Below are 13,655 nucleotides of genomic sequence, written 5' to 3' on the forward strand. Positions count from 1 at the left end.
TTCACAGTGCAACCAAAAGTAAGTGAATAGAAAATTCTCTTGGAAACAGACATAAGACATTATATGTTTCTCTGGCAGCACTTGCAGCAGTCTTTTTAAAACTAAAATTAGCAAGCCCACTGCTGATTATTCAAAAGACTTAGAGTGACTCATAGAATCCCTAGAGTTGGAAGGGACCCTTAAACGCCATTTGGTTCAACTCCCCTGTAAAGAGACTCATCTGCAGCTCCATCAGGTTCTCAGAGCCCCTTCCAGCCTGATCTCAAGTATCTCCAGAGACAGGGAATCCACCCCCTCTCTAGGCAACCTGTGCCAGTGCCTCATCACCTTTATTGTAAAAAACTTCTTCCTTACATCCAAATGAAATGTCCCCTTATATATGTCACAACAGGCTCCGCTAAGAAGTCTATCCTCTTCTTTCTTAACTCCTCCCCCCCCACCCAGATACTGAAAAGCCACTCTCAGGATTTCCCTGAAGCCTTCTCTTCTCCACGCTGAACAGCCTCAAGCTCTCTCAGCCTGCCCTCACAAGGGAGGTGTTCCATCCCTTGGATCATCTTTGTGGTCTTACTCTGGACTGAGTGACCCAGAAACTAACTGGTAAACCGATGTAACAGAATAAAATGCAAATACAAATATCAGCAAGAAATTAAGAGAATGCATATTTGCGTCAACTGTTCAAATTCTTTTAGATGGAACACCCTCCAGATGTTCCTTCCTTCCAGTAAATGAAGCCTTTCTTAGATATTGGAATATAGCCTTCATTCTCCACAGAGAATATAAAGCCATCATTCTCTGAACAACACAGTTGTGTCCGGGTGGATCCCTTCAAATCTGTTTGATTTAGAAAAAGGAATAGGAGAGAGAGTCCCTGTAGGCTTATTTCCTTGGAAATTTGTGACTTTGAGACATTTTCCTTTATATTCATTTCTACCCTCAACACTAACTGAAAGTCAGCATTACACCTTCAGTTTGATTAAACTCTGCACATAATAATAATTTCTCAAAAAACAAACATGAGGCACCAAATGACACTCTACCAAAACTATTCAAGAGCTGTGGATATACATATACTGCTGTAGAATTCTGGATTTTAACTGCTCATCTGCATCGGCTTATGTCCCAATTACCTTTCATTTTCTTTGCATGGAGGGTCAGCAGTATCTACACTATGAATGCAAAGGGCTGCCCTTCCTTATGAGGCCTGGCAGTGGCTATATAATTGGAGCTGGTTTTATTTTCCAAGGCAATGATGACCCCAGTAAATAATCCAGAACAAGATTTAACACTGTCTCTATAAGCCACATTAGTTTTAATTTTGATAGTAGAATTATAGTTTAGTTTACACTGAGGTATATTACCTAAGGGACACTTTGTTCAAGGTGAAAATACAGAGTTGCAGTTTCATGTTTTGTTTATGGCTATAGGGAATTAGATGGGTGGTTGGAACATCTTTTCATCTATTCAGTTTCTTGTTTGCCTTTGAAGCTCCAGGTCTTCTCTTATTTGTAAGGTTCTAAGAGGCCTTCAAAGTCTGAGCTCCACAAAAAGGAAAAAATGATCATTTTCATCATTATTCTTATTTCAGAATCTATCTGCTCAATTTATGATAAACCATTACTGTAACTAATGATGGGAAACTTCAAAAGGTTTGGAGTGAAGAGCAGGACACAGAGATCCAGGAACAAGGACAATCAATCCCCTTCTCTCCTTTTTTGACCTTCTTCAGTCAGTACAATTTTGTTGGCTTTCTCAACAACTGGATCACCCAGTTTCTCAGATTTTCTACTTTTATTAGCCCAGAAATACCGAAACATGTAGATGGGCTGTGTTTGTATCTGACACTTAGAAACCCTGTTAGCAGCCCCATAAAATAAAATGGGGGCGCATAAATACGTGTATACAAACACAGAAAAGCAAGCCTAAATTTAATGTGGATTTGAGCTTGCAAAAGCCTCAGGTAATAGATTCTGATTAGAAATTAAAAATCAGGAGCAGCAAAAGAAATTTTTAGTCTATATCCTTTGCAAACCAAATATTAATTCAGCTTTGAAGTAAATTTGACCTAGAGCTCTTACTTCTTCCAGAAATTAAAAGAAAATATTTGACCAAACCACTCCTAAGTCTTAGTACGTTCAAAACCTAAGGAACAGGCACAAACTTATAGTTTAGTAGTCACCTATTGGGATTTCACTTAAATCATCTGATTCATCACATTCTGATTTCAGAATGACTGCTTTTTCCAAAGGTTTTAATTTAAAGTCCAGATTCGTGGGACAAGAGCCAACATCTGCTCACAGGTGAACTCCCACCTCCAGACAGAGCTGGCAAGAGCACTTGAAGATTGATGTCATTGTAAGCAAAAAGAGGAATAAGCCTAAATACAAACAATTAAACTTCAATTTTGGTTTAGTTAAGACAACCATATTTACAAGAAAATAGAGCAGTGCCTCCTTAATTCCTCAGTTTTCACCCACATGTGCAGTGAAGATTTGAGCTTGTGACAAAGACCTTTGAAATTTCTTTCAAGTAACCTTGGCACCGAACTCCAAAATGTTTCACCACTGCTGTAGCTGATTGACATTCAAAGATTCAGTAACAGGACTTATGCAATACAGCTCTCCACAAAGCTTGAACTCAGACTGGAAATCTTGGCACAAGCAGCCTACACGCAGTATTACAAAGTGATTTAAGCTCACAGTGAAGAATTGTGTGTGCCTACTTCAGTGGTCATTAACTTGCTCATTTTCAGGGATTGAACTAGGTCTAACACCAGTTAAAAGCATAACATTAGTCACTGGAGCAGGTGATGTTCACCAGCAGCATGGCAGAAAAGCTACTGTCTTCAGAGGCTTCAAGACTTCACTCTGAGTGCAAGCAAGCTTATGATGAATTTAGTTAAGTTTCAACCCAAAATGTACACAAGAAATTGCAGAACTCTCCCCTCCACAATCAATGCTCTCTTCAGACTCGGAATATTTCAGTTGTGCATCATTCTTAGATCAAAGACCCTACTTTCAAGTTCTATTTAAACACAGAACAGCAGGAATAATGCCCCTTTAATGCCAGTTCAAAGTTAATCCCAACAACAAGAGATTGATAGTGATGCAGACTGCATTCAGCCACACTGCCTTCAAGCTTTCATTTCAAGATCTCTATACCTATGGGGAAATTCTACCTGGGAAAAGAGGTTTTTGCTCTTACCAGTAGAACCTGTTTGGTGCAACTCCTTCATGAAGAAGCAGCCATCTTCTGCCAAACTCCACTGAACTGAATAACTGGGGACAAGAAAAAACAAACAACAAAATCAGTCAAGAATCACCATAAAACTCAACAGCAGTAGAGAAATCAATCTGAAAGTCTGAAGAAGTCTTCTGAGACAGGAAGCCCAGGTTTTATTTCCCCCAGTCTTAAAAGGATATGTCTGGGACAGTTGAAAAGCATCTGCAGTGATTTTTAGGGTGGAAAAAATACTGAGTGGGGCAACATGGCACACAACTGCTTTTACCTTAATGATCAAACACACTGAAAACTCATTATCTAGTTCACTGTGGCACTCTCAGGCAACAAAATAATGCAGTGTGAGAAGGCTGCCTGTTATGTTAAGCTTGTGATAGACACCTGATGTGGAACATAACACAGAACTTTGATATCCTAACAGCTCTCGCAACGGATACACAGGCTTGCCTTCCTTGATATTGCATCAGAAGGTCAATCTCTTCCTAGTTACCAGTCACCATCTTCAGAAAAGTTTTTTAATGTGGAACACAAGAACTGCCCCAATATGTCCAAATTTTGTGTATGCAGTACTGGTTGAGTTGAAATAACACAAACAACTTGTACCTGGAAGCCTGCAATTCTCACTTTGCTCCTACAAGCAATGTGACACAGCCTTCTAGCCTGATTACACAAACAATAACCAAATACATCAATCACATCAGAAGATCTTTCAACAATAAATACCAAGTAAGACTGAGAAAGGTCAGCAAAAAAAGACACATACAGGTATTATAAATACTTGGTATGTCTTTGTGGAATAATATACAAATGTGACTTTTATAGAGCACTTACAAGCAGCTGCTTTCCATAAATGCTGCAATCAGATAATTCTCAGAAGAATAGCAGAAGATCATTTGGGTTCTGTTTTTCTTTGCTTTATTTTACTTCACTTTTTTTCACATAGAAACACAGAGAGGCAATCAGCCCTATATTTTTTCTTGCAAACTCATTCCATTTCCCCCCCTTCTCTTGTCTGACAGACATGGTCAATTTCTTCTTTGAAAGGAGTTGTTGAACCCTTTTCTTGACTTCAAAGAGACTTAGTTAAAAATGCAAGCAATCTGAATCTTGATGTGCAATTTTTGATTGATTTTTTTGGAACATGTAGTGGCACTGGATTGGGATAAGACAAGGATGGAAGCCCGAGAGAATCACTGAGGAGACAAGCTGATATTAAGGCTCTGGGTTGACCAGAAAGATGATTTGAATGTTTTAAAAAAAATACGTGACCACGATTTGAGAAAACTTGAGGTCCACTTTTTCTTCTGCATTACATTGCCATCACAAATCACTACATCCCTAGGGTTCCCTTCTTTAAAACCTTGGAATAGCATAGAAAAACTAATAACATCTATAACAGCTGTTTGATAAAAAGCGTACTGTACATATACTGAAATCTAAGCATTAAAGCTGGTTATTCACCTCTTTTTTCTCATCTCATTTTCTTCTTGAAAATTTGTTGAAAATTTCTTGAAAATATTGCCAAAGAAGAGACAGGGAAGAAAGGAGAGGGAATAGAAAATAACCAGGTCAGGCAAAGGAAACACAGTTCAGTTTTTCAAATGGAATTGCATAATAACCTCTTGAAATTTCAGTGGTGAATCTCCTACTTTTCATTAACTATAAATATATTTTTGTTTGAAACGTTAATATTCACTAACCCTACCAATAAAAGAAGAAACCTCATTTATCCTCTAGAACATATAACAGTAAATTTCTAAAAGTGCTCTAAGGTCACCCAGTCAAGAGTATTGCTATTACTGGATGCATTTATTCCTCCTTCACTTCCAAAGTCCATTTCCAGACCTGCTTTCATTATTGCATAATACAAACTCATATATGATCACTAAGTTACTGTTACCTGTTTTACCAATACTTTCCCTCTTATGGCAAAGTGGTTTCTTCAATGCCAATAACTCTTCAATAGAATAATTTAAACTTTAATAAAGTTGATATTGTCTCACAGTAAAACTTTAATTAAGAACAAAGATCAATACGAAAAACTCAGTAAACACTTCTGTACTTCCAGACCCATATGTGGGATGCAAGATTTCCAGGGTCACTGATGCTCTCAGAGAGCTGGAACCATCACAGTAAGTGTTGTTTTTCCCCCATTATATCACTACTCTCTCTAGTTTCCCTGAGGACAACTTCCAGAAAGTTACAACCTTTTAGAATTTATCATTGATAGTAACAATACCCTAAAATAATTTACCATGGCTGGCAGAAGTTTTATTCGTTCTTGTATAGCATCCTCTTTCATGCCTACAACCTCAGTGCAGTACCAAATTGTTGAGCATTCCCACCACCCCATTTCCCCCTGGCTCTTTCAGAAGTATTTGGAGGGGCTGTTCATTTGGCAAATCTATGATTTCTGTGGCAGAGAGGAGCAGTGATGCTGCACTGTTCCCAGGGAAACCTGTTATCTCTTACTGTGTGCCCTGAACAAAAGACGGGAGTCAGGAAAAAGAAGAGAAATGCAAGACTGGCGTTTGTTTCAAAGGAAGGAAATAGATACAGCAATTCTACTATGTCAGTATTTTCCTCTCATAACAGAAGTCAGTGCCCAGTGAGCTGGGAAAAGTACATGAGAAAAGGAAATAACTCTCACAGGGAAATATCAGATCCCTGGGAATTCATGCCCAAAGCTCTTACTGTCTTTAAAGAAACAGTTTAATAACCAGACTTTAGAGGCTTTATTCCTTTGCCATTATCTCTACCAATCTTAGCCTTCACTGATTCGCAGCAGCACCAATGTACTTTCAGAAGGGGAATTCCCCATATTAGGTGCCATCCCCAACAAAAGGGAAAATATTCTTTACATTAAAGTTATTTTTTTTCCAGAAATTTTAAGTATCGTTCAGCTTAACCTGAGTTTATTTAGTTAGACCAGGAGAAGAAAAAAAGAAATATTTGGAGTCTAGGATTTTGTGAAGTACCAAATATGATACAGCAGGGAATATTCTTCCTCATTTAGCAGTTACAGTGCTCGTATGGATTTTTTTTTTAACCCAACATCATATTTTATTGTCATTATAGAAGCTCTTTCTCTCCTGGGATGATTTCTGACAGACTCATTTGTGCAGTCCCTTCAGAGATTACATTTTATTTTCTTCGGCAATTACTGCAGTTTGTTGACAATTTTCATTAGGAGACAGAAATTAGATAATGTTCTCTACTACAACTCTTATTTCAACCATAAATAAAAAACAAACCTTCTACAATTTCAGTGTATGTTTTCAGCTCAGGGCCAAGTAGTGATCTGATGTTTCTGTTCTCACTAAGACAAAACCACTATAAAGTATGAATCTTATATTGATCTCTCAGATTTGACCCTTCTTCACTGGGGAATAAAACTCTTCCTACTTCCTCTTCTCTTTTGTAGTTGTACCTCCTACACACTTTCTCTTGCAGTCAGATTTCTAAGCTCTTCAGAGTAGAAATCATCTATTGTGGTATGCATTTACACAACATAAAGATTCGTGGGGCTCTCATTAGCTATAATAATACAGGAAAATTGTAAGTGAACGTACGTATAAGGAAAAGGTTTCCCTATGATAGGTACTTCTGTAAAAGGTTTCACTATTCAAAATGGTGAAAATTAGACTGTTTTCTCATATTTTCCTATGTTATTTCTAATATACTTTTCAGCCACCAAGCACCTTATCAACCTAGGAGTTCAGGCAATTCTGCATACATTTGCTTACCTCAAACAAATTACAAGAATAACCATCCTTATATTAAAGTGAATCAAAGTGAATCTATCAAATTGATTTTCTTAAAAATTGGGGAAATCAGCCATTCTCTAGTTGAGCACCTGGCAGTGTTTGAAACTGCAAAAGCAACACGGGCCCATTCAAACCAGAGAACATCTGTTCTAATGGAAACATTAAATCTATGTGAGAAAAAGACAGCCCCAGAGTTGGCAAAGCCAGCGTTAGGGGGTATTAATTTGATCCAGGTAATGAAACATTTTCTTTAATGTCAGACTACAGAGGAATTACTGAATTAGATTAGAATGAAGTGCAATTTCACTACCATCTCTTTTTATAAACAGCCTTCAACAGATGCTTGGAAAACCAAAATACTTGCATACTCAAAAACTTAGTATATTCAACAGTTCTTCTAAATAAGGTCTCAAACTCCATCAATCCTTGGCTCAGGGTCTTTCTGAGTGAGAGGTTGTATTTCTTTAGTATTTCTCAATACTTTTTCTCTTTTAAGTTGTTCTATGTAATCCCTTCTATTCTTTCAGCACCCACAGAATACTACGGTAAGCAAGGAGCTCCACAACCTAACACTGCATGAAGAATCATCACTCCTTGCTTGCTTTGAGTCTGCTGTGGAGGTCTCAAGTACAATAAAACATCAGTCCTTCCTCCACATTTATGGAGTTAAAACAAATTACATTAACTGAGGAGTCATCTCTTTCCCAAATCTTCCAGCAGACTTGGCTTTGTACTTCCTTGTACTATTTTGCATGTCTTTTAGAAGCTACAAAACATGTAGCTAAAATAAGAGCTTTGAAGGGAAATGTTTTCTAGGCATCAAACAAATTTGATTTGTGTTGATGTTGGTATGAGATTCTAACCTAGAGGAGCCTACTTGTCTGTTTAGATCTAACAGAATTACAAAGTTGAAAACTTCTGATATTAACTCACATGTTTAGCACAAACAATAAGCTGTTAGCAGTTTCATGAAGTTCTACATCTGGATGAGCTTGGGAGATGCACTTTAACAAAACTGTATTCCAAAACACCTGTTTCCTTCATGAACACTGAATTTTCCATGAGATCTTCCCAGCCAAAAACGTGGCTCTTATGAAGTGGCTGAACTAATTTTATTTGGCTGCTCAACCTAATGGTTAACAAAGCACATCATCAAACAGATGTCACTAGCAAATGCAAATGTGTATTAAAGAAAGAAGCCCTTATCCCCATCAATTAGCAGAGTTCTGTGTTTCCCAGAGCTACCTTTATGCTCACTGAACTCACCAAAGACATTCAAAGTAATCTATATGTCATCCAAGACATCAAACAAACAGTTACTCATTTAACACCTGATGCTGAAAGTCAGGTTACATATACCATGCACTGAGAATCTGAATGACCCACCAATTCCGGTAAAATATCATTTGAAGGGTCATCATGTCAGTCAAGACCTATCATTTGTTCTCAACAAAATTTTCCCAGTCAAAGCTTTTATCAAGCATGGAGTCCCTCATGGCCTCTGATTCATTTTACCACCTAAACAATAGGGCTGCAGATCTGATTGACTCATGGTGTCCATAACGTTTCATCATTCAGCATTTAAACAAATTGGATATTCTGATAAAACATTCAGTTTTGATTATTCTTCACACACTGATGTTAAATCATATTAGAGTTCCACGTTCTTCCTCTAATGATGAGGATATTCAGTTTTGTGCAATGATTTAATTTTATGCAGAAAAAAAAAGAATACATACAAGGAAATTTGGAATCTGGCTGAGGAAAATGTGATTTAAATTGCATGCTGGTAGCGATACAAAGGAAATAATTTGAGCAAGATAATAGTTCCCATTAATTTTCTTAAGACATTTACCCTCAACAAGTTACAGTGGAAAATGGCTCAAGATCTAATTTGATTTGGTGACTGTATTTACCAACATGAGTATTCTTGCATTCACAAAAGAAAAAGGTATCTTTTTCTCACCTCTACCATACATGAAAGCTCCAATTATTCCTCCTCGACATAGATCTGACCAAGGCAATTCAACTCTAGAGCCATCTGGAAAACTAGCTCAGCACATATTTGAAAGACTTGGGTTTGTTTCATATTCACCACTGATTTCCTGAGAAGTTTTTTACTGGGTCAATCCCTCTAACCTTATTTCTTCACATATGCTGACTGCTCGCCTCTTAAATCTCCTGGCGTTTCCATGAGTTGATTAAAACTAGGCCGGATCACAGTGTTTCACATTAATCCCTTCAAATACCATTAACTGACAAAAGAAACTGCATTTGAAACACAACTTTTGTACTGATGGACAACACAAACATCTTAGATCACTTCTTTTTAAAGAAGTTTAGTAGTTTTTAAAAATTCAGTTTGGTTTTACCAAAGAACACAACATTCAAATAGTACCATTTAATTATTGTCCGATCACAGTCAACTAAATAAAAACAGATTTCTGAAGATGCAACAATGTAATTTGAAATAAATACAATCAAGTCCTTCCTTTCATCCCTATTCATTTGTACTGAATAAGTTTATTACTGACAGATTGTACTCTTACTACTAGGCGCAGGTGTATTTGAAGTGATTGTACATTCATTATTCTCATTGTTCATAGAGGCATTATTCAAATAGCATTCATCTGTGAAACAGTATATTTAGAAGTAATCTACAACATTCAGGAAAGCAAAGAGCAATAGGATAGATTCCATATGGATTGCTGCAATTCAGAATTGTACTTCAATTTACGACCCTAGAAGAACAATCAAGCTTACATTTCTTTTTCTTTATACGCAGTCAGCAGAAAAGGATGGGGTTAGTGCATCAAGTGGGAATGTAAGATTGAACATGTTTATATAGGTGTATTAAGTAGCCCTTATGGTCCTAAATCTTCAGGAGGATCCACCTGTTACATCAAAGATTATCATGAGAGAGGTTTCCACATTGGCACTGGAGATATCTCCTTCAATGTGAAGCAGCACAGTTTACTTGGATGCTAAGATGCATTCAATTTAGATAAATTACTGAACAAAGCATTTCTCCTTATGAGCAGTCAATGACTAAGAGATTTGGTGTTACTCCCTGAATCATACTTTGTTTCAGCGAAGAGCGGTGGACCAGGCTTTTTTTCATCCAAAACCAAACTAATATAGGTGTTTTGAACTAACAGAGAATCTGAAATCACACATGGTACATCTTCCCTAGAACAGATCATAAGACTAATGATGCAGAATACACAAATGGGCTACAGGGCTGACACTCCTTTATTTTCCCAGTCTCTAATCTAGTTGAAAGTTCCACTGTTAAGATGCTTAAAATCTTTGAAACAAAAAAAAGTTCATAGACACTGCATAGATCTACAATGTTTGAAGTTACAGCAATCCATTAATCATGCCACACAGAAGCCATCAATAAGGTTTTCCAACAATTGGTGTATATTGAAAATGGATGGATACATATCAGAGGGATAAAGCTTTCAGATACCTGCTCCACAGCCCTTGCAAACATCAACGAGGCCTGCAGACCTGCAGTTGCTTTTGATGATGAACAAAAGCACCACATAGACTTGTTCATTACAGCTGTATCACAGCAACTTCTTTTTAGTATGTTTGTCAGATCAAAACATGCTTAAGATGTCCCTCAGCTTTCCTCTTACCTAACTCCTCATGCATTCTCAGACACGATCCATATGCTGGTGTTCTGGCTTTATCGAAGCAAGCAACTATACTAGCAAGATGTCTCTAGTGCACTCTATTTATATACTAAACACATAGCAGGAAACACAATTTTACCAGCAGATAATTAAAGGAATCCCCCAGCATATATATCTTAAGGCCAGAAAGAACTACTAGTGTCATCCGTCTGTTCTCATCCAAACAGATGCTGCAGAGTCTTAATCACTAATTCAAGCAGTACAGAGAATTATATAAGGTGACAACCGATGGCTGTACAGCTAGACTGCACCTTCTGGAGAGACATACAGTCTCAATGTTTGAATCTTTTGGAAAGCCATCAAATCTCAGTTCCGAGGGATAATGAATTTACTACTCTGCTTGGTAAGTTATCCTCAAGGATAATTTCTTTCTCTGTTAAAAGCTCCAATATCTCTGCAACAGGCATCTCTGTAACAGAGCATCCTGCATTTGCTTTTTGTTATGCTGAGAAATTATTAGGTATGTTCATAACTGTTTAGGTGACTAATTTAAAGAAATACATTATCAACTAAAAAGATGTACCCTATTAGAATGAGAATAGAACAGAAAAGGCTTTGACTAAACAGAATTCAGGACAAAGCATTGGAATTGTCATGCACACATGCATAGCTTTGCATTTTTACTACACTAGAACCTATGGCTCCACATGAATTCAGTGTTGACAGGTGCTTTGCATAATAAGAAAAAGGAGACACATAGGAGCATACAGTCAAAACAAATGACTGTTGGAAAAGAGAAGATAATCATCTAAGAAAAGTGAAGGAAGTTACTCAAAGCCATAGAGATCAGTGGTAGCCCTAATGACAGCAATCACATTTCTTTACTCCTAGTCCAGTGTGCTGTTTGATTCTGAAGAGAAAAAAAAAAAAGGTAGAAAAATAAAACTTACGTAGAGCACAAAAAGTTTTGCAGTGTAACAAATACGCGGACAAGAATCCCAAAGCAGTAAATGAACAACTTCTCTAGGGGTACAGAGGGCTTATGCATATACAGATGGATAAGCAAGGACATATTAATTTATAATATATATTATATATTATATATTATTCATAAACTAAAAGATAAGTGAGTCAGCAGTAGAGCACAGTGATTACTGCTCAGGAGTCCTTCTTTCTGTTTCACTGATCACACTTGTGTCCAGATATGCATCTGCAGCTGGGCTCTGCTCTTTTTCTATGTTTAGACTTTTTTTTTTTTTTTTCCTGGTGACTGGGAAGCATTAGGGATTTCTCCCATTTTTATTTCTATTCTACTTTTTAAACTTTACACTTTAAACTCACTGAGTACATTATACTTAGTGAGGTGTAAAAAACTGATGTGCCCACAAGAAAACCCTATTTTATGTCACTGTGCATTGGCTTAAGGACAGTTAAAAAAAAAACAAAAAAGATATAATCTGACTGCATTAGTCTTCTTACTGAGACAATGAACTATGAGAGTAAAGACAGAAAAATTCTAACAAATTAACAGTTGGACAATTCGGTTTGATGTCCCTTCCTTGTTCATTTCAGTACACTGGTTGCCACCAAATACTAATCAGTTGTCCTAGAGATAACAAGGCAAAGACCTGTGTGCAAGATGTGTCATCAGAATGCCCAGTGGGTGTCTGTGCTTAAGGACTTCCCATGAAGAGTATGAAAAAAACTTTAGCTACAAACACAGATATTTTTGTGCTTGTTTAGAATCATAAGCTCCTGGACACTTTTTAGAGTAGGAGGTACTGTGGCATGGGTGCTGGTAATCTAGAAAGGATATCTGAGATCATCCATACAGGACAACATTGCAAAGGCTGGGCCATGTATTTTTCAATGTGCAAATTCCCTACCACATTTAATCTCCAACATTAAGCATCAAAGACAATCTAGTCTGCTGGAAACCTTGTTCTTATTACATAAATAATGTAGAATGTTGCAGGAGTAACCCAGGGAAAAGGGAGTTATTCACACAGTTTAATGTTAGCTTTATGCAAACTACCTCCCCGGTCCTATCTGTAGTCCGTCAAAAGAGAGAGGCTTTTCCTGAGCACAATTCAAAGTAACCAATGTTTACTACTCTAGATAGGTTTTTTCCCCTCCATTAAGTTCATACCAGATTAGCCTCCTCTGACTAACATTAGTCCAAATGAATAGACCTCCACACATGGTCAACAGCACCGTATAAAAACGTTATCATTAAAAAAAAAATAGATGCTTGATGTTAACAGTAATTTATTATTATTATTATTATTATTATTAACTATAATGCAAATTCTAGTAATACAAAGTTGGATTTCACTTATCTTTCTGTGGCTTTTGTATGCAGTGACTGATGCCACTGAGATAGAGAAGGTATAAACAGGAACAGAACAAATTAGGCTGAAAGGAAAACCTCTGGAAGTCCCTGATTTGATTATGTTCCAAGTAGAATAATTCTCAAAGTTAGATGGAATCAGATATTTGGGAAAGACTAAAAGGAAAGAAGAAGAAAAAAAAAGAAAAAGGAAATGCTGGATAATTACAACTTTGCATTTCATCCATCTGACTTCTGTTTTCCTCTTTCACCCATGCTTTATCTCTCCAAATAACTCTGTTATTCATGGCTGATTATCAACCATTCCTCTGCGTGTCTGACCCATCTGAATAGCAGAAGACATCTCCACATGAAGTAGAGGCTCTTACATCCCACCCTCTGACTGCATAGCAAACTACTTTTGAAGATTACACAGTAATGCATAACTAATACTCCCACAAAATACAGCCCTCATCTTACAGGAAAGCTGATTAAACCCAAGAGAGCTCACACGTACAAGACCTCCAACAAGTTTTCTCCTCACAAGCAATGCTTCATAGTGTCTGAAGTTTCCTCCTGATTTGTAACTCCTCTTGTACAGAAAATAGAGGAGCATGCAATAGTTCTGCAATTACGTGGTAAGAATCAGCCATGTAACAACTGTACTTTCAGCCAGAA

General features: G+C 37.2%; 1 protein-coding gene across 3 annotated transcripts in view; it reads right to left on the reverse strand.

The window, feature by feature from the left end:
- Positions 1-13,655, reverse strand: part of LOC125693376 (VPS10 domain-containing receptor SorCS1-like) — a 272,191-nt gene that overhangs the window by 92,213 nt on the left and 166,323 nt on the right. For all 3 annotated transcript variants that reach the window (XM_048945241.1, XM_048945240.1, XM_048945239.1), the window contains exon 5: positions 3,205-3,278. In XM_048945241.1, the coding sequence (XP_048801198.1) occupies positions 3,205-3,278 (74 nt within the window). The remainder of the gene's footprint in view (positions 1-3,204; positions 3,279-13,655) is intronic.

The sequence above is a fragment of the Lagopus muta genome, chromosome 5, assembly GCF_023343835.1.
Source record: "Lagopus muta isolate bLagMut1 chromosome 5, bLagMut1 primary, whole genome shotgun sequence".
In the NCBI taxonomy this organism is placed as follows: Eukaryota; Metazoa; Chordata; class Aves; order Galliformes; family Phasianidae; genus Lagopus; species Lagopus muta.